General features: G+C 41.4%; 1 protein-coding gene across 2 annotated transcripts; it reads right to left on the reverse strand.

The window, feature by feature from the left end:
* Positions 1-1587: 1587 nt before the first annotated feature.
* Positions 1588-21046, reverse strand: PKD2 (polycystin 2, transient receptor potential cation channel). 2 transcript variants are annotated; one of them, XM_068188072.1, is made up of 15 exons: positions 20582-21046; positions 15664-15777; positions 12935-13068; positions 12338-12588; positions 11850-12074; positions 11081-11309; positions 9408-9578; positions 8810-8991; positions 7748-7868; positions 5824-5922; positions 5379-5500; positions 4684-4801; positions 4259-4419; positions 3276-3423; positions 1588-2513 (listed from the first exon to the last, which is right to left on the reverse strand). In XM_068188072.1, the coding sequence occupies exons 1-15, from the start codon at positions 20979-20981 to the stop codon at positions 2280-2282; spliced, it is 2709 nt and encodes a 902-aa protein (XP_068044173.1). In that variant the 5' UTR covers positions 20982-21046; the 3' UTR covers positions 1588-2279. The 2 variants fall into 2 exon arrangements, with proteins under 2 accessions (XP_068044173.1, XP_068044172.1); XM_068188071.1 differs by having other exon boundaries at positions 1589-2513; positions 4259-4422; positions 20582-21045.
* Between the last annotated feature and the right edge of the window lie 28 nt (positions 21047-21074).

Here is a 21074-nt window from a genome sequence, read left to right on the forward strand (position 1 = left end):
ATTACTATGCAAAAAACTGTACCTTTGTAATAAGTGACAAATGATAGTATAATCTAAAACTGAAAAATGCATCAATAAAATGTTTGTAACATTTATCAAGTGGCAATGCACTTACTGCAAGACCCACTGTCAACACACATGGGTACCCCATGGAAACTTACTGCACTTCAAGATGAAGTTTGTTATCAAGTAACGACATGTTACAGAAATACACCCCAACAAATACAGCTAATAATGCAAACATTTTCATAATAAACATATAGTACAAATGAAAGGTGAACTGAGTGACTGAATTTACATTTTGAAAGACACATTTTGGATACAAATATAAAGACAAGGCTCTGTATATTTAAATTGCTTTGGTATAGTATTTTCTACTTTCCTTGCACAGCAGACGGCCATGTGTACAGCTGGTGTTTCTTTTTGGTCTGTTTGTTTACAGACAGACATGCAGTTCAACACTGAAAAGCTTTCCTCAGAAGGTTTCTGAGGTGTAAAACCCTTCAATCAAGGCAAGAGAGAGCTTAATCTGAACACCCTCATCCTACACAAAGGCCCTACCCACTGTGCTGTGCACTGTTTCTGCAAATTCATGAGGACTCTTGTGAAAGGGTATGAATTTCTTCCCAATACAGGACCAACTAACCCACACAAGAACCACAACCTGCTCTCCTACATGATTCTGTTCCCGAGACACAGCTACTATGAAATTCCAGTACTGAATTTCCTCCTCTTCCAGCTTACATTAATTAGGTTTCTGTGCGTATGGTTTCTCATAAAATTAAAAAGAGAAAGATGTGAATTCTATTTAGTTTTAGCAAGTTCTCTGGTTACAGGAAAGGCATTCTGAGCCACTGCACATCCAGGCAATGCCACTGCAAGAATATGTGGAACATGGAAGTTTTGCCTAAGCAGCACTCCCACAAGAATGAAGAGATATCAACTGCTTGTTGAAACAGAAGGCATCAACATAACACATGACACTTATACTTTGTTTAACTGGCCTTTTTTCCTCTATATACCCTACTAACAGTTGAGATGTGGTTGATTATGTAGCTTTCCATTATCTTTTTCACCAGCTCTCAGTCTTTAAACACCAGACAAGTGCCATCTTCAGGAAAAAAAGCACAACTGACAGCCTCCCTCCTAAACCAGCAATCCATATATGGAGACATTCCTAGGCAAAACTGCAAACACTGCCTTGGTGCTCTCTATAGGAAATCAACAGAATTTCAATGTTGCGTGTCCTTTCAAAAATAAAGCTTCTGTGACACAAAGCAGAGGGAATTAAATACTAAAAAACAGTGATTATAATACAAACACCTTCCCAAAGGAATCCTGTGTTGCACCTCGGCAGAAAAGTCTATGTGGAAATGTAGCTAATCATTTTGCAAGCAGTTTAGTTAAATGTAAATATGGACCACATAGTTGAGATGTGATTAGACCTTCACATGGCACAAGATCAAATTTTTCCAACTGTCAGAAACACCTCTGCCCCCCTCCCTGTCAAAAGATAGCATAAAATGCTATCTTTTAATAAAAATATTTAAAAAATGGACACTTTGCAACATAGCTGAAAATTATTGCTAGTTGGGTGTGAAGAGGCAGTTCTCAAATACTTCTTGCTAAATGCTAATTATAATGCATTCAGTTTCTACCACAGAATGATGTAATTTACAGTTGTACAAACTAAGTGCACTTTCTGCTGCTTAAAGAAACGTACCTCTCAAAACAGGAAAAAATATTTTAAATTAAGTAAAATACTAGTATACCAAGAATAACTCAGAAAGACAAGTAGAAACTCATTTTTTTAAAAAGTGCTGTTTTATCTGTCAGCTGTTATAATAAGACAAACTGATGCCGTATTATTTTAAAATTTGCTTTTAAAAGCCTTTAAAAAACGTACTTTCCAAGAGGAAGCAGAAAATTAATAGCCTCTTAGTATGCCTGCCACTAGACATTATTTTGTCTGAAGCTTGCTGCCCTCGTGCAAGTGTTCCCAGTAGTATTTTTGTGGAATCAGATTTCTGTCCTGGTAGATTTTGTCCCATTTGCTATCCATTCAGTTTCCTGCATTTTTGTTTCCAAGGGTGACACCCTCCCTGCTGGCATTACACATGGCTTACACAGGCCTGAAAATGATTTCTGGAGTGAATATTGACTTTTTCCCACCAATGAAAGATGTCCTCAGGGGTCTGATCAGAACGATCTCCTCATGCTGGGGAATCTGCTAGCTTAATACTGACCTGAAACACGTGGGATCACCTACAAAGCTCAAGCTACGCGTGGATGTTGTTGCCCCCACTTCCCGCTCCTGCATCGACGCCATCTGACTGGGAAGAGGGCGGCCGGGAGCTCCTGGAGCGAGGCTGGCCGTTCAGTCCCAGGGGCGTTCCCAGCCGATGGCTCCTTTGGGAGGCCGTGTCGTCCGACTCCCAGCGCTCCAGCTCCTCTCGCACCAGCCGCTCCATTTGCTCCCTGTGCATTTCACTGCTCCGGCCCAGCCTTTCATCCTAAACACATTAAACGACACAAGCTGAAAGTGCAGCTTCCAAACTGAAGTCTAGGCAAAACCCTACACAACCACAAGAAATTCTTATACCACTTGAGTACTTCCATAGGTTAATGAGGAAACAGTTCCCACAGCAAACTGTTTTATTTCCAGGGATGAAACCACCCTGTGCTTGCCACCTAGGAAAGCACAACTTGTATTCCACCTGACAGATTTTAGCATCTACAGAAACAACACATTTCTCCCACTGGCCACCTCCAAAGGGCCCTCAAGGAAAGAGAGAGTGAAAGGGGAAGCAGTAGAAGTCAGGTAACCCTGGTGACAAAAGTGACCTCTCCCACCTGCCACACACAGTCCCAGAAGGAACAAAGGAGAATAAGAGCAGTCTGGGCTGAATCCCATAGACTCCAACAGACTAGTCCACAAAAATATTGTATTAATCCCAACAGACACCAAGGGATGGAGGAGCTGCTTCAGCAACTACTGAACACCACTGCTGTCCAGATCACAGGTTTAAATGGTGACACAGGGTTGCTGTAAGATGTGTTGTCATATCTGAATCCTGAATCATGTTCCCAAAATTTCATGCTTTAAATTTTGTGTTTTCCTAACACCTAACTGAAATCACTCACCTACTGCCAAAGCACCCACCTCTTCTTTACCACCACTCCTTCAATCCTGCCAAGCCCGTCAGCAGGAAGAAGTGCCAACAGAAAGGAAGACATGCAGGTTGTGACCAGACCACAGAGAGTGAGTTTCTTACCTCTGTCACTCCATCTAACAGCTTTCCCAACACATCTCTCCTTTTCAGCTTGGCCCTCTCCATGGCTTCCAGCTTCACGATAACAGCATCGATCTTGGAGACGATACTGCCAATGGAATGCTCCATGCGATCCACCCGCCTCATCAGTCTGAGGACAACAAGTGGGAGCTTCAGTGACTCAGACATTGCCCACTCAGCACTGTTCCAGCATGTCAACACACAGAGCAGACAAGGATGAGACATCACTGTTATCCAAGCGTGCCTCTGACTTCCCTCAAACCGGTCCTACCATCCAGGAGGGACAAGGTACACCAGAGCAAGAAAGTAAAACAGGGGCAAAGCACATAGGGAAAAAAAGTACATCTTGCACTCTGCTTTCACTGCTCTTAGGGCATCATCATGAAAATTTGTTGGTTCCAGTGTCTTCGTTTGAAAAGTCAGGTGTCTGCTAAGGACACCAATTACATAATTCTTTATTCAGCTAGTGTTGCTGTAATTAATTAATAAGGAGATCTATCACTTCAGACAAAATAAACACTCATGAGTAACTTAATCTTATTAAAAACAACCGTTAAAGCTCTCACTGAACCTAAAATAAACTCAAGGGTTTACTACTTAAAAAAACAGAAAAGTCTTTTCTGGCATTATTGTAACATGACCCTTTTCTCTGATTTTTCAATGACAAGGTTTTAAGGACAGGGGTTTTGTTGCTGGGTTCTTTTTGTTTATTCTGATTTTCTATATTCTAACCAACTCCCATGAGGCCCTCTAAGGACTTCCAGTTCAGATATTATTTGAAAGCTACTAAAAGGAGTGACTTATGCACAATAAAATACTAACACTTGCTTTTATGAATAATTTGATTAATATAAAGGAGAGAATACTATATAACCCAAAGAAGAAAACTCAAAATGAAATTAAAAAAAAAAAAACCAACCAACACCCAACATGCAGACTTGCCCCCCTCAGAAGGATAAACTTACACTTGGAACTCTTCATAGGAAACCCCACTAGAGCTGCTGCCCCTCCTCCTGGAGCTGTGTCCGCTGTCTTCATCCTCATCCTCCTCAGAGTCGTCCAAGCTTCGGGGGAAGCTGCGGCTGCTCAGAGGACGTGGTAGAGAGCTCCTATCCAGATCCAGATCCTCCTTTGTGAAAACACAAGCCAGAGAGAAAGAGAGAGAAGATATAAAATCCTTTCAGCTGTACATGGGGGATGGCGGTGTCAAGGTCAAAGAGCTCCTTTCCTCTATCAGTTCCCTTGTGCCTTTTTACAACCCTGCTCGGACAGCCACGAATGACTGCAAAAGTGAAGGGAGACAAGAGGATTTTTCTGAGGGAGGAAACCAGCACAGGGAGCAGACTGGCAGACAGTGCTGGTGGCGTCCCACTCCTATTGCTGAGCTCACCCTCTCTTTCTCCAGGTCATCTCTCATCTGCTGATGTTCATGTTCTGTCAATTCCTGGTCCCCATCCTGATCATATTTGGTAAATATTGCTTCAATCTCTGCATCTGTGTGCCCCTTCCTGAAAAGGCAGTAAAAGCAGTCACTTCACTTTCCATTTATCAGATGCTGAAAGAATTCTGTGTATTAGAAAACATTTCACTTCAAACAGACTTTCAACCTCAAGACAAAGACATCCCAGTGCTGCCTATAGATTCACAACACTGATAAAAGCCCCTGAGTCCTTACCCTTCATTAGTTAAAGCACCAATCTTCCCTACATTGAACATTTCTCCTTCGCAACACCCTTCTTTAACTCCTTGATTTGTACCCTTGCCTTGGACTCCCAACTGTCCACAAACTTCTGCAGTGGTCTGACAGAAACATTACCATTTCCTCAAAGGCCTTAGGTCTCTGCTTCCTCAGAGATTTCTGTGGTTTTCTCCCCAAAACACAGAAATTCAAGGAGGCTGGGCCCCAGAGCTCCAAAAACTTTTCTCTGGTATGCGATGCCAACACCAGCCACAATGCAGAGAAAAACACTATGGTGTGTGTCTTTATCCACATCAGTGTGCTTCTGCTAGAGGAAAATCACATAAAAATTAACATCACAAGTCCCTGGGCATACTATACTAGGTAAGAAGTAACAACTCCCTTACCCTTTGAGATCCTGCCGGAGTTCATCAAAATTGAGTTTTCCTCCACCTTGTCTCAGACTTTCTGAAATGTCATCAACAGTAGTTTTCTTCAATTTAAGTTTGATCATGGCTTTGTTGTAGCCCTAAAAGAGAAAGTAAAATTTGTTGTTTCTCATGAAATGAGATTTCTAACAACTTTATTGATTACAGAAATCAGCTACTGCACAATCTCATTCAGTGTGTTCAGTGTGATCATTCAAGGCAAAGTCTCACGTGACTGAAACACATGGTGATGGGAAGTTTTCACTCATTTAATTTACACTCAGCTCAGATGAATTTATTTTATCTGAGATGTGTACTCTCACCAGCTGCTGCCAGCTTTACTTTGTACAGTTTATATAGTATTTTATGAAATAAGTTCAGATGTGAGAAATAAGATGTCAAGCAAACAAAGCAATACATTTACCTTCCTGATAAGGTCAGACAATTCCATTTCTGCCTTCTGCTGTGCCATATCTGATTTGACTTCAGAGAAGGTATCATTGATAATGGCCAAAAACATGTTCTGTTCATAAAAGAAAACAAAAATATTGAAATTTCAAATTCCACAAGACTAAGCCCTACTACTCCTATGACCTTCTTGTGCAGACCTTAACATGGATATTGTTTCAAAAGGCCAGAAGAAAATGGTGATCTGTTTAAAATGAAACTGAGCTTGATATTGAAATATGTATGATGTGCGGCAGTATAACAAATTTTAGTCAACATTACTGGTTATTATCATAACTGGAAAATTACTTTCCAGAGAGGGTTCACAGCTACACACAGCAGTGGCAGTAAACCCTGCAAGGCGAAACCTACACAGGCAACAGCTGTGAATTAATCCAGGCAACTGGCAACAAAAATGCCTGAGGAATCAAATTAACTATTTACCTGTAATAACCAGCACAAAGCAAAGGTTCTTATCTAGTTACAGCTTTGCTTGCATTTCAAACTGAAGATAAAATCAAAAAGCTTAATATTAGGCACTTGGCATTTATGGACCCAACTCTGGAAAGAGCTCCTTCTTGTTCAGAGAAAGGAGAAAATATTGGTCTCACTAACCCTGTGCCAAGCATGTAACTTAATCAGACCATGCTGTCATCACTGAAAGGCTCCTGCTAGACATGGAGGAAACATGACTGAATTACAAATTGCATATTCACATTCAAGAAGAGTTACTCAGTTTACTAGCATGTTCAATGTAGAAAGGCAGTGTTATCCTCTGTTTCCTCATGGACTTAAAAAACATGCTTTGGAACCATATTTCAGTGCTGTATCTTTATGCATTCATGCCCAACACCAGAGAAATAAGAGGTAACTTGAAAATTCACTGTTGTGCTATTTTTTGCTGCTATTTTGCCCAGCTTTAAGAGTTGGTGCTTTCTGCCCATCTTCCCTAACTTAATTTCCTGGTCTCAGACTGGTCTCAAGGGACTTGCATCAACATTTTGTTCAGGCAAAGTGATATTAAAAAACACACAAATTACAGTGAGTATTTTGGATAACCTGTTCTGACTTCACCTTCTAGTGCTTTTCTGTTGCCCCTTAGAAAAAAGATATTTCTTTCCCTTGCTGGACACTAGACTGTTCCTCTGGAATGCTTTAGGTGCTACAAAGCAAATAGGAAACCTGCTTTATGTGAACCTTTGGCACATAAGTGACACATATGTTATTTTCCCACTGAATCCTGGTCCATCTCACCAAACACTTAAATTCCTCACAAAACACTTTCAATTCTCTGCATCCTTACCAGTGAACATCCAAGATGAAGTATTTTCCCACAAATAAAATCTGAATGCCATTCTTCCTCATCTCAAATAGTAACAAAAAGCTGCACTAAGTATGAGGGTCACTAAATAACACTAAAAATTATGATGATACAGGACTGCTGAAGAACCATGTTCTTGCAGCAGGCAAAGCTATGTGTGGCATGCAAGAACAAGGCTGTTTTAAACACAGCCAGCCACACTTTAGAGCACTTTATGAACCAAGAGACTGCATGGAACAGTACAGCTACTTTTCACCAAAAGAGACAGTCTTGCTGTGTCTGCCAACCAGGCACTATTTAGATTTTAGAAATCAAAATAACAACAACAACAACAACAATAATAATAAAAACCACAATGTGGAGCACTACATGAGAATGACGAAAAACATACTATGCAAATAAATTTTAAACGAGGAAAAACAAGAAACAGGGTAGTGATCAGCCATGTAGCAGTCAGGCCCCTTAATGGGCCATACACTCATCATTATCAGAAAAAGTCCCAAAAGTAGCAGGAGGAATCAAAGGACAAGTGATGCAAAAACAGCCACTGACCCACCCCACTTAAACAAAGTGTACATACCAAAAGAATGAAGAACATAAAGAACACAAATGTAGTGAAATAAATGGGTCCCAAAATTCGATTAGCTTCTTCAACCTCTGTGAAGTTGAAGTCTCCCAAAATGATGCGGAACTGAGTAAATCTTAAAAAACAAAACACATCCAGGAGTTGAAGAAAATATTACTGGAGCTGTGCAAGGATTCTCAAACTATTTTATTCTAGCAGTGTGTCTGATAGGCTGCAGAGAGATCTGCATTGTTGTAACACTTAATCAGGGACTGCAAAAACAATTCATCAAGCACATCTACAGGCATAACCCAACTCACAGTCAGGTGCCATGCACAGAACAAAACCATGAGGGTTACTTCTCCCTTTTGGTCACAACAGGAAGCAGAACAAACTAACAATTACTACTGTAAAGCTCTGAGACCCACTCCCATCTTCCTCACGCACATACAACCCCAACCCTCTCTCCCTCTAAGCCAGAAGAAGCTTGGCAATTTAGGGCACCATCAGCATATTTCCAGTTCCTTCACTTCTCTGCAAGAAAAACCTTGCAACACTGCCCCAGTGCAAGGGAGCAGGGGAAATCAGTGACTGAACAACCTCTTAATTGCTTCAGTTTCAATCAGGTTATGCTGCACCAAATCAACCAAGGAAAAATTGATTTGCAATCTTATATTAAGTCCTCTCTCTCTCTCTCTCCTGGATTCCAGATACTTATAAATTTTGTGTTTGGCTAAGATGGACTCTGAGTCAAACAACTATGAACACTGTCAGGAACACAGCCTTATTATACATCCAACATTTCAGGAAGCATTTAACCACTGAACATGGAGTCATTGCTTTGTCTAGGAATGTAACCAACTGCTGTAAAAATCATATCACAGCCCTGCCATTTTTAGCTTACTGCTCTGACAGCAATAACACTGAGATAAAAATGTTATAAAAATGTGTTTAATACCAGGTTATATCAACAGTGGTGTGCCTTCAGCTTATCTGCTTAGATGGATGTCACAGGATTTGCCTCTGATTTACCAATGCACCAAAATTTTCTTTGCATTTTTTAATACCTGTACTTACAGGCAATCCTGGAAAGTGCTGAAGTCATCAATTTGAGTGCCGAAGACAAGATAGGCCAACTGAGCATATGCTAAGAAAATAATAAAAAACATAATGGCAAAGCCAATTACATCCTTGACACAGCGAGACATCGTGGTGGATAACTGACTCATCGTTCTGTTGAAGTTAACAAATTTGAAAAGCTGTTAAAAGGAAAAAGAAAAGAAAAAAGCTGAAAAGAGAAGGAAGACAATTTCTTAACATAACTGCTCTCCACTCTTTTACATGAGATGTCTTACTGAACATGGCTGGAGACAAAGCAGTACCCAGTAAGAATTGATAACTGACTTATCAACTGAGGAATAATAAACACATTTCTTAACATGTCTGCTGACAAAACACAAGCACTGACTACGTCTTCTAGACCTAAACAAGAGCTGACTACACCTATGGCAAATTACAACTTAGCTTTTCATCTGCAAGAAGTTATTACTGTTCTGACCTTCTCACATGACTGACTTTGAGAGAAACATGAGTAAACCTCAAATAATGTGTCTAATGAAACTCAGAATACTGCTTACACTCTAATGTTAGAATAAGGATGTGTGTCTTGAATTACCTTAATCCAGACAAAAAACACAGTGACTGCAGCAATGTTGTTAAACTGCATTTGCCAGTATGCCAAGGGCTCGAAATTGGGGAATGAGTTCTGATCTTCCAGCAGCTTCTTCAGGAGCATATCAACAGTTGATGTCCTATAGATGCTAATTCCTATAGCTACCACAGACAGCTGAGGACAAAAGAAACACACAAATTTACAAAAGGTAACTAGGGTTTTACAACAACTTGTTTGAGACATTTATGTAAGATAAAGTTAAGATATGAGAAACTTCATGCATTTCACGGTAAAACCATTATAGTCCTGGACTACAGACAAATAGTCTGGGAGTAAGAAGATTTACAAATCATTTATCGCCACTGTTTGTGAAGAACAAGATGACAGTGGCACCTAGTAGGATTATAGAAGTGATATTGTCACTTCTAAGAAGTGAATGAAATGTAAGGAAGAAAATGTAAGGAAGGGAATATGACAACTCAAACAGACAAAGGTGAAAAAGAACAACAGAGCATAAAGACAGCAGTAGCCAAAAAGGTACTACAGTTTCTCCAGAGCACAGACTCAGCAGTATCACCCAGAACAAGTAACAGCAGAGAAGCTGCAGTTTTACCACAGAGGTTTCTTGCTTTGACTTCTGCAAATGTGTCATTACTGTAAGTGAACACTTAGCCACATATAGAGAGTCATAAGTACATAATCCTACATTTAAACAATGCCCCTCAGGCAAGGCATAAACACAGAATTCTGACCTCTTGTGTGAACTGAATTTTACACTCACACTTGAATACTCTTCACTGACTTAACAGCAAAGCATTTTATCCCTGCCCAACCATTAAGTGTAAAAAACAGCACACAGTTCATGTAAACATCCTCCTAAGCAGCCCTTCGTTTACAAAGCACTGTGATGCAAATATGATTTCCCTGGATTAAAAATACTGGCTTCAAGACTTGAAACCTTTGATTAATCCAAGACTGAAGATACAAAACGAGTATGGGACTGGAACTGTTTCAGCATTTCTGGCTTTGTATACTTTTGGTAAGCACAGCTTGACCTAAATCCAGAGAGAATTATATTATGCAGCTTTCTATCCAAAGCTCATATTTTCTGGTGCACTAAGATTACTGATGTGCAACACTGTCCACTTAACCTAGACAGCTGCTAGCATTCTACAATTCTGAGGCACTTCTTCAAACTTGGTATTAGCTGGTGAGTCTTATACCAAGATAAATCTCCTTGTGGTTCTTTGCAAACATATTCAAATCCCAGTCCCATTCCTTGAAATGCAAATCACTCCTTTAAAGCAGATGATCTTCTTACTTGAAAGTCAGTGCAATAGTCTGTACCAGCTATGTAGAAGGGAGGGCAAGTTTGTCACCTCCAATAAAAGCCACATCTATATAAACAAAAGATGAAAATGCATGATGGACAAATACTCTAATTTTGCACCAGGCTGAAAGGACTGAAGAGAGAACAACCAATTTTGTGAAACATACCAATATTGCAACCCAGACTCAAATTGTCACATTCAGACTGAATAGCCTCATAGTCTGTAAGTATCCCTCCTAATGATGGTCCTGTACCTTAAAACCACAACAGGAACACTGAGTAATTAATGTCTCCCACAAAGTGCACTTTAGAAAGCAATTTTAGCCTGATTACAAAGGCTGCTTACCACAATGATAAGGACATCAAGGCAATTCCAAACACTTCTGAAGTAGCGCAGTCTATGTATGTGAATTTCTAAGACCTCTTCCACCATATAATATAGAACAAAAAGACAGAAAGACATTTCACAGGCTGCCAGGAAAAAATCAAAAGTGGAGATGTAATGAATCAGCCTCACAGGCTGAAAGTGCCAAGATGTAACCAGGCCTCCAGTGGCTGGAAACTCTACTAGCAACCTGCATTCAAAAAAAGGCAAAGAAAAAAGGAATTTAATTAAATCAGAACTGATGAAAAGCACTACTAAAAGACACTTGGGTTTATTTGTATAATTATCTAAATAATAGAAACAAACCTACATATGATTCCAATTTTTCACACCACACAACAGTTGTAAAAGTGACCACACTCAGTTTTGACTAAAAGTCAAAGCCTCTCAGGAATAGTGAGGAAACAGAGACAGAAAGACTTTGTTTTCATCTCTGCCTGTTTCATGCTGTCTAAACCAAAGGCTGATGCTCTATACCCATGTATTTACTTGAATATGCCAACTGTCTAGAAAGGTCTCCTGCAAACTGCACCCAAGGCATTGTTGAAAGCCAGGACAGACTCCATGAGGAGTCTCACTTCTTTGACAGGGAGGCATGACACTTCAGTTGTCTGTCCCATTTACACAAAACATACACTCACCTATGTCCCCAAAACAAAGTCATCACAAGAAAACCCCAAGTCTACAACCCACACTGTGCAGCTGAACACTGTCGTGGTTCTGTTCATACCTGATCACGCAGAACAGGTTGATGTTTGCATTGTACACAGAGAAATCAATGAAGGCTGCTCTGGTCCCTCTGTCCAGCCACAGATTCTTCTTCAGGCTAGCAATCTGCAGAGCTGTCACTTCTCTGGTCCTTGAGAGGTCTTGGTAATAACCAGCCCCGCTGTATGTGGCAATCAAGCCCCAGTGACTGCTGCCATTCAAATCCTTCTCATTGGTGTATGTCCAGCTAGTTCAGAAGTGAAAGAGAGCACACTGGTCTTTCCACCTTCAACTCACAATTAATAAAACAGACACCAACAAAACCTGACCAAAAAACATTTATTAGCTATTAATTATGCTTTAATTCAGGAGGTCCTTGCTACAAAGTTTTGATGTAACCTCTGAGAAAGAAGTTACAAAAGTCCTTTGACTAACACCGTAAAATCAAGATAGAAAAATGAGTCACAAGTATATAAAAAATGAGCATGTATCTACAGGAATGCTACGTACGCAGTTCCATTCCGGAGTCCAAAAGGAGCAGTATCTTCATTAGCTACAGAATAGACATCATAGCAGTCTTTGATTTCCTCCTTTAAATCTTCAGGGATGGAGCAGGAACCATTTCTGACTTTCAGCTGCCGAATGCGAGGCACTCCTAGGAGCAGGTTCTCATAATAAATGAAGCTTTTGTTTTCTGCCAGGGTTTTGTTGTTGTACCACATCTCCCAGTAAAGACCATCCAGCAAAGGGCCTTCTGTGAACTAGGGAGGATGACAGAATTTCACTTTGTATGTTGCCAGCACTGTTTTTGTAGATCTTCATTCCACAGAAGTGTTAGAATTACAGTTAATAATTTCTCTGACATAAGACTTTAGTATTACCTGCCCTCAAAAGACATCCCACAAACTTGCCCTACTCTGCCCCACCAACATTATTTGAGCTCTAAATTTTCACATATTAATGGCCTACTTTGTCCTATAGCTTTGACATTGTGCACATGGATTTTCATGCACGTTAGGAAATACTATTCTGAAGGTTCAATTTACGGTTCATGACAGTACCAGTGAACCACAGCAACAGAGATATAAAAACTTGGGTTTAGATTACCTTCCAGAAGTCATCCATTGTGGACAAAGTTTTGAAATCAGTTTTCTCCGTTTTTGACACAGGTGTTTCCAGGAAGAGCTGTGACATAACCCTTGTATAATAGTACATGCTGGAACTCACTGTCCCATAAGTCACTGCAGAAGGTTTGGTAAGGAGTGAGAGATAAAGGGATGAAGGAAAGAGGAAAAAAAAAAGAAAACAAACAAACAAAAAAACCTCCACCAAACCTTTATTTGTTTTGAATACATCAGGTTGTAGTTGTACAGATTTTGAAGTGGAACTATTAAGCTCCAAAACAAAATCCACACCAAGCATCATTTATCTGTTAACTGTGACTAAAACAGAAAATGCAGTGAAGGTAGACTGATCAATCAATTTATAATACTCTCTTCTCCTTTCCACACCTCATTCTATTATTAATGCTTCTACCAAAGGAGAAGCATTTGGAAGCATTGGAAGCATTTCCTTGAGAAGCATCTACCTCAAGGAAAACAAAGGCACAATTCAGCAGCCTGAAGAGAGGCAGGCAGTGCCTTTTTAGGTGGCTTGTGCTATCCAAGGCATGCTTGGAGAACTGGCACAGATGGCACAAAGACCTCAGGACAACTATGCTCTGCTTGAGCAGATAATGACAGTCAACCAGGGTACTAGGGCACTGGGAATGACGTGGATTAGGCAATGAACGTCCAGTACAGATGTGCAGTGCCTTTAAGAGAAACTCCCCACAGAAAATAAATGACTGTATTGCTCCTTTTCCTCACACAGGACCAAGGATATGGCTGAGGGTCACAGAGCATAAATTATAAAATGATGTACAAAACTAAGATGGGTTGAGGAAATAGTCTCTGGCATGGGTATTTATGGAGAATAAAACAGAGGGTACAATGGAACTGATAAAGGAGCCTGATATTCTAGGCCTCATCAAGCAGAAACCTTAGGGGAGACAAACAGATAAATTCTCCCTGGGCAAGAAGTGACCAAGAGACATGTTGTGAAACTTTTGTGATAAGATAATGTTATCAGGTGACATGATGTCATGAAGAATGTGTAACTAATGGGAAATTGTTACCAAAAATAGAACCTCATATAAGTGCCATACCAGTAAAACCATATATAAAAGCCTTATATTCTCAATAAAATTGGCTTCTGATCCAAGCTCAGATGTCCCCATCTCTCCACTGCCGATAGGTATTTTTACCACCTGTAAATACTTGAACCACTCTAGGGTTAAAACTCAGAGAAGTCTGAAAGATTAGGCCTACACTGAACAGTCACTGCCAGTTTTGGTAATTGTTTAAAATTTATAATTTTTTTGTTTCCCTTAACAACCAGAGAGTAAGAACTATTTTTAATAGAGTTCTGCTGCGCACATGGAATGTTTCACGTGACTGAGCAATACCTGAATTCTCTCTAGACATGCACTCTGCAAAATGTAAGAGAACAAGAAATGCCCACAAGCATTTAGCCTGCACTGGGAAGCACTCTCCTAGGGCATGCGAAGCCACAGACCAGACTGACCTCCAGTTATTGCTTATGTGAAAAATAAAAAGGATATTTAAAAAATACTAATAAGTTAGCAATATCTCCAAATATTTAACAAACTACCTTTTTCCTTTATTCTGTTAGCAAAAAATATTTTTCTGTAGCAAAACAAATAGTTAACAGCCTGTTAAGAGTCAAATTTCTCCTGCTGAAACAAATTTCACATTAAGGCAGGCCTTTCATTGCAACACTTCTCCTGGTGCTACAGTGTGCCAGCCACAAGCACCCTTGCACTGCTTTGTTCATAAACCTGCTCTAAGCATTCTTAAATTACTCAGGAAGGAAAAAACCATGATATTTAATATATAAACATGCCTGCAGTACAACAGTCATGTAAATAGTATAAAATTTGGGCTTTTTAGTAATTCTGTTACGTTCAAGCAGAGCAGACTTGCTCTCAGAGACAGTTTACCAGTGTAGTTTTGCCTTTGCTTTTTCACTCTGAGATTCCCCCTCACAAAAATTTAAAACATCACTTTGTTGTATTACAACTGATCATAAATGTCAACTCAAGAGTCACCAACATTTCAGCCATTTAGGGCAGAACTGCTCACACTAACAATTGGGAGACTTGAAACATGCTGGCTTTCTAAAGATACACTAACTTAATGTACACATTTTGTTGGTTTTCTCCCTAGCAAACAAAGAAAACAGGTATTTTGTAACTCCACAAGAAGTTCTTTCTTGCATTGTAAATCGAACATTACTATGTTCTGTGTTCTTTATGTTATGATACTTTATATGGTATCAAGACAACAAATGGCACAAACCACAGTTGTCTCCAGCTGTGATCTGTACATAACCTTGCTGATGAACTTCAAATGTTCAATTATTTGTCCTGGATGACTAACTCTCCCTCTTCATTCACCATTTCTGCTCAGTGATTTCAAAAAGTGTAGCAGAAGTATTACACTGCAATGTGGTACTACAATAAAAAATGCTCTCTAAAAACAAAGAACAAGTCTATTATCATCCTGCCTGAAGATTCTAAACGTGTTAATGTGCAGAAAGTTGCAGTATTTTCAGTCTCAAGCAACAGTCCATGCACAGAAAAGAGAGAAATATTTGATTCTAAGTATTTGCCTACCTCTGTATTAATTCTTCTCCTACATCAAACAACCTTCTTTCTGGAATCACAATGAGCAGGCAGTGTAGAATGGGATGCACTGGTGCTGAATAATACTTACAGACACACAGGACCACAAGGAAAACCATGTACGTGATCAGCTCCCGTAAAATACTTTTCAAGTACTGCTCTCTGCTGGTGTTGCTCTCTTCCATGAGTCTGGTCCCCCACAGACCTTAAAAGGAAAAAGATATATATAATGATGTCTGGTACAGATAGACAAGTGACATAGTAAGTGGTGTTGAAAGCTTAACCTTGTTTTGCTGCAGGTTCTTCTGTAGATTTTAAGTTTAAGCGAGGAGCTTTGTTTGCAGACAGAATGAGGCCTGAGGCAGTGTCAACTATCAATGTGATACCATAATAATTTAGGAACAGTTAGCAGAACTCTAACAGAATCTGTGGAAGATCTGCAGAAGTGCTGTCGCTTAGAACCACGTGGTATGAAAACAGATACAAGGATACAGAGACATGCACAGACAGCCATCCTTCAAGACATGGAAATGCACTGCTTTGGTATGTTTTTTTTTAAACATGCAAATCATTGTTTAGTGAATGAAAATGCATATTCATTACTGAGCCCTTAGGAGCAGTCTTAATTTTCTACATAAAAGGAGGATACTTGAGTCAAACTTATTTTTAAAACACCATATCATAACCTTCCCCTCTCAGATAAGCAAGAGACACAGCAGGGATGTTGGTGAGCATTTCTGCATGGTTTCTCTCCCTGCACAACAAACAGTTATCAATTAAACATCAGTAGCAGCCTAAATGAGCAACTGCTGTCCAGTCTAGCTGTCAGCTTGAGCAACTGCATCAGCTGAACTGTTTCTGCCTGTTCCTCATTTCATATAATGCTTGACATTCCCAAAAAGTCAGGGAGAGAAGCTACTGAACTTTGGTGATCTCGTCCAAGTGGAGAACAGAAAAGCAAAAGGATCTTTTAAATGGACTCTCTAAAAGGAACAACCACCTGGAACAAATGCAGTTAGCAATCACCATCCTTATTTCCCATGCCTAGTACAGAAAAGAAAAAAAGCTGGGAATAGCTCCTGTTGCTCAGACTGTTCCCTTCATGGAGCTTCTCTTCATTTAAACTTAAAGCAAGGCAATTTGACCTCAGTTTCTGATCAGTGAAAAAGCATTTAAAACTAAAAATTCACTCCTACAGAACTGCAGTAAATTTCCATCCTTTTCAGGTTTTTTAAACAGCCAACCTTTCAAAACATCCTTTACATTCCCAGTAGATGGAAATGTAGCAACCTCAAACTCCCTAGGAAAAATCTTGGATCCATCAAACATACCACAGTAATTTGAAATGGAACAGTAACAAGGGATAGCCAAAACACATTATAAACCTGACAATGAAGCATGAGTTCAGCCAATCTGCAACCACTGCTGTAAGGCTAAGACAATGGGCTAAGCTGCTGCAGACCTTTGTTTGCTAACAGAGATGGGAATAAGGAAGCTCTTCCCTCTACCTGCATAAATGAGGAAAAAAAAAAAGTGTTAAATGTTTCTTGAAGCCTTTCAGCTACCACGTTTTTAAGTTGTGACATAAACCTGGAAACTGCTCTTGCATAGGCACAGCAAGCACTAACAGTTTCAGCATTAATCTCTGTTCACATGGCTTAATTTGTAACTTGGGGCCTTACCTAGTGTCAGCCCCCAAATAAGAGAGCTTTTTCAAAGCTGTTCTTTAAGGCCAAGTTTGAAAATGTGCAGATAAAGACTGCAACTTTACTATACTGAACCCCAAATCCTCCCCATTAGGTCATTCTTGAAGACAAAAACACAAATCCAAGAACACTTACTGAGTCACTAATAATAATAACTCAATAAATTCAGCCTCTAGCACAGCACTACGTTGCACTAGCAACCTTCCTAAGAAAGGCAGGAAGACATTAGGGAAGAGAGGAAGAAAAGGCTGGAAAAGCCAGTGAGCTAAGCTGGCGAGAAAGCCAAGTCCCGGCTGTCAGCACATTACTCACCAATAAGAAATGTGGTGAGCAGAGGCAGAAAGTTTCCAAACTCAAACTCTGTCATATTAGACTAGCAGTGCTGGATTTGACATCTGCTGCAAGCAACAAAACTGTTTTGTTTTCTTATATACATTTGCTATTCTTCAACTCTTTGACAGAATCTGTGTATTTTTATCAAATAAATCTGCAACTAACAGTTGCTCAAATTCATTCTGTATGTAGCAGTCTTCATGAAAGTATCAATTAATGAGTGACTGGGAAGGGCATTTTGTACCTTCACGTAACAATAACTAAGAAAACCTCTCGAGAAATGCCAACACACATCAGTGATGACACACATGAGGACATGGCAGCACTGGGTGACCAAGTACAGCTCTACATAGCAGGATTATCTTTCCAAGCTGGCTCTGGAATCTTGTTTTTACCCATCAAAACTTCTGGTAACTTCCTCCTTAACAGAGTAGAATAATCAGCCCCTCTTCTCCTCTCAGCATCTGGGATATTTGCTGAAGAGATCTGTAAAACTAGAGGAACTAAAGGCACTTCACAAACACTCATGTTAGAATCTGAACAGAATCCACATAAAGAAAAACCTCGACTACTGATAGTCTGTTCTATTCACGTAGTAACTCCTGTTACTGTCTCCCCAACAGTTGCAATTACCAAAATCCCAATACTTTAAATCGTCTCTGCATTTTTCTTTCATAACTCACAGCAAGTAAAGTGCAATCTGTCATTGAACATCCTTCAATACTAAGTGGCACCTTTTTTGCCATGGTGACACTATCACTTGTGATATCCAAAAGATTGCTCCCTCTTGTTGAATTCTGACCAGTGAGATGGAATTCCATTAAATAAATTTATGCCAACTTTCCTGCAGTCCTTGAAATAAAACTGAATTCAGCATTTCCAGTCTTCAAAGATACTAATAGGATATCCATGGAATGTCAAAAGAACTGTGGAGTTTTCTTTCTAATAGTAAACCCACAGTTATCCTTCTAGTGCCCTATAATAATGTCAGGCTTGCAATCAGCCCCTTTAACTGTGCACAGGGATCCCATTCTTCAGATAAGGTGTTACCTATCTGAACCTCACTGTTACAGCTCCCTGCAGCACCTCCACAGCACCGGAGTCTCACCCAGACATTTATTGTGCCCAGGAATTTATGGCAGCATTCTCATCAAAGAGCCAGAAAAGGATCTGTCGACTACAGCAACTTCAGCTACACTTGCCTATAGAAGGAGGTCAGGAATCAACAGAAACTGTTTTGAGTACTACTGCACAAATCACAACAGAGATGGAACAGGAGCCACACCTGCCAGGTCACCACCAGGTCACTCACATTCGCCTCGTGTACAAACACTGCTGTTCTTCACCACAGTTAAAAACATACACAGGTTTCTTCTTGGCAACAACTAAGATGAAGGGAGCATCTGAACTATAAAAACTTTGTAAAAGTTTTTATAAAAAGGACTTAACTTTCTCCATGTGAAGCAGCTCTTTTCCTAGGAAATTACATATCTCAGCAATGGACTAAAACAAACACACCACTGGAGACTCCAAACAGAAAAGTGCCAATTCATGCACAACACAATTATTACTGGTAGTTTTTCCTGGTCATTCTGGTTTCTTGTCATGAAGTGACTTGGGTCATTGAACACGGTCCCAATAAAATCTGCTAAAAAGAAAACACAGTCTATTCCATAATCTCTGCAAGTCTGACTTGCATACCACTAAGATATTGCAATGTTCAAGAGGGATTTCTTTTGGTGCAATACAGCCAAAGCTAGAGAAATCATTACAGCAAACAGTCTTTGAACGCACATGAAAATCAGAGAAGGTATAAATCTTTGCTTAAAGTCAAGTTTGTTTTGAGAATTCCACTGATGCCATGGCAGCCAGTAACAGTACTATCTACCACTTCAGAAAATTCACAGTTCAGAAGAAGAATCATTATTTTCTAAGTATGGTTTGCTTTTTCTGCAGCTTTATAACTATAAACATTTTACCCAACACTTAAACCAATGCTCTGTTTAAAATCCTTGTAGTTTGAAGCTGACATTTTAAGCATCTCTGAAAAGAAAGGAGGGTTATTCAATGTGCTCCCACAACCTTAAATCTAAAGGACTCCCCATCCAGCATTCTTTCTGCTGTTGTCAAATCAACCCTGTACAAGGCCAGCTCAGCAGGGAGTTACTGCAATAAGCGTCTAATGACACCTCAAATGTTCACTTCATGTGTGCCCAGTTTTGCTTCCAACTCTGTCCCTGGTCACGAGCTGTGTGGCAACAGGCAGCACTTGACTGTAAAGGGCAGCACCAAGGCACTGCACAATACTGCAAAAAAGTGATTCAAACACCCTCCCAGCAGCCCACTCTAGTGCCCCATGCCATCCTAACCGCCTCTTCTATAGAATGGGGTATTGCTGAGAAAGAAGCACAAGCATTCTGCTCCAAAGACGTGGTGCTGGGGCAGAAAGCCAAGGCTGGAAAAGACCTCTGGAGATCATCACGTCCAACCTATGACCCAACATCACCATGTCAACCTGACCATGGCACCGAGTACCACATCCAGTCTTTCCTTAAACACCTCGAGAGACAGTGACTCCACCACCTCCCTGGGCAGTCCATTCCAATGCCACCTTTTCTGTGAAGAAATTCCTCTTAATGTCCAACCTAAAGTTCCCCTGCGCGAGAGTGTCTTGCACGGAAAGCAGCCAGGAATAAGACCTGGGAGGCAGAGAGGTGGGGAAAGGAAGGAGCGAGATGGGGGCGCATCTGCATGTGCTGGGGGACATAACAGGCACGGGGATCGGAAGACAGATGCGCACGAAGAGATGGGGACATAAGAGACACAGGCACGGATGGATGGAGAAGGACACGGGCAGAGGGAAAGGCGGACGACAGGCAACTACAGAGGAGCGACTACAAACAACTCTCCAGCGCGCACGAAGCGGCACCCGCGCCTGAGGAGCCGGCTCAGGGCGCGGGGCTCTCTCACCTCGCAGTCTCCGCGCCAGGCGCTTGGCCCAGGCCGCTCCGCGGGGCGCGGCTCCGTCGGGCGGCCCCGGGAGGCGGCCCGGCCCCTCGGCTCTGCCGCGCCCTGCGGGGCCCCGCCGCGCCCGCCGCCCGCTGCCCACCGGGCCCCCCGCGCCGCTGCCCAGCGACGACGCGGCTCGGCTGCCCCACTCCACGTCCATCTCCAGCACCGGCCCCGCCGCCGCCGCCGCCGCCGCCGCGTCCTCCTCAGGCTCGAAGCCCGGGTTGTCCCGGCTCCAGGCCTGCCGCGAGCAGGCGGAGAGCGGCGGCGACGGCGGGCAGGAGCCGGCCCGCGCCGCCTGCCCCAGCCGCTCCAGCTCCAGCTGCTCCCGCCCGCGCCGGCAGCCGCCGCCGCCCGCCATCGGCCCCGCCGCCGCCGCCCCTTCCCCGCCCTCCGGCGGAAAGCCCGGGGTACAGAGGGAGATGTAGTCGCCCTTGCTCCCGGCGGGAGCGGC

This window comes from Anomalospiza imberbis, chromosome 4 (genome assembly GCF_031753505.1).
Source record: "Anomalospiza imberbis isolate Cuckoo-Finch-1a 21T00152 chromosome 4, ASM3175350v1, whole genome shotgun sequence".
Lineage (NCBI taxonomy): Eukaryota > Metazoa > Chordata > Aves > Passeriformes > Viduidae > Anomalospiza > Anomalospiza imberbis.

Coding starts and splice junctions, on each gene's coding strand:
- PKD2 (XM_068188071.1), bottom strand. CDS start 20,981: ATGGCGGGCGGCGGCGGCTGCCGGCGCGGGCGGGAGCAGCTGGAGCTG. Junction 12,075..12,337: donor GGACTCCGGAATGGAACTGC/GTACGTAGCATT, acceptor CTTCTGAACTAG/CTGGACATACACCAATGAGA. Junction 7,869..8,809: donor AGCACTTTCCAGGATTGCCT/GTAAGTACAGGT, acceptor TTGTTTTTTAAG/ATTTACTCAGTTCCGCATCA.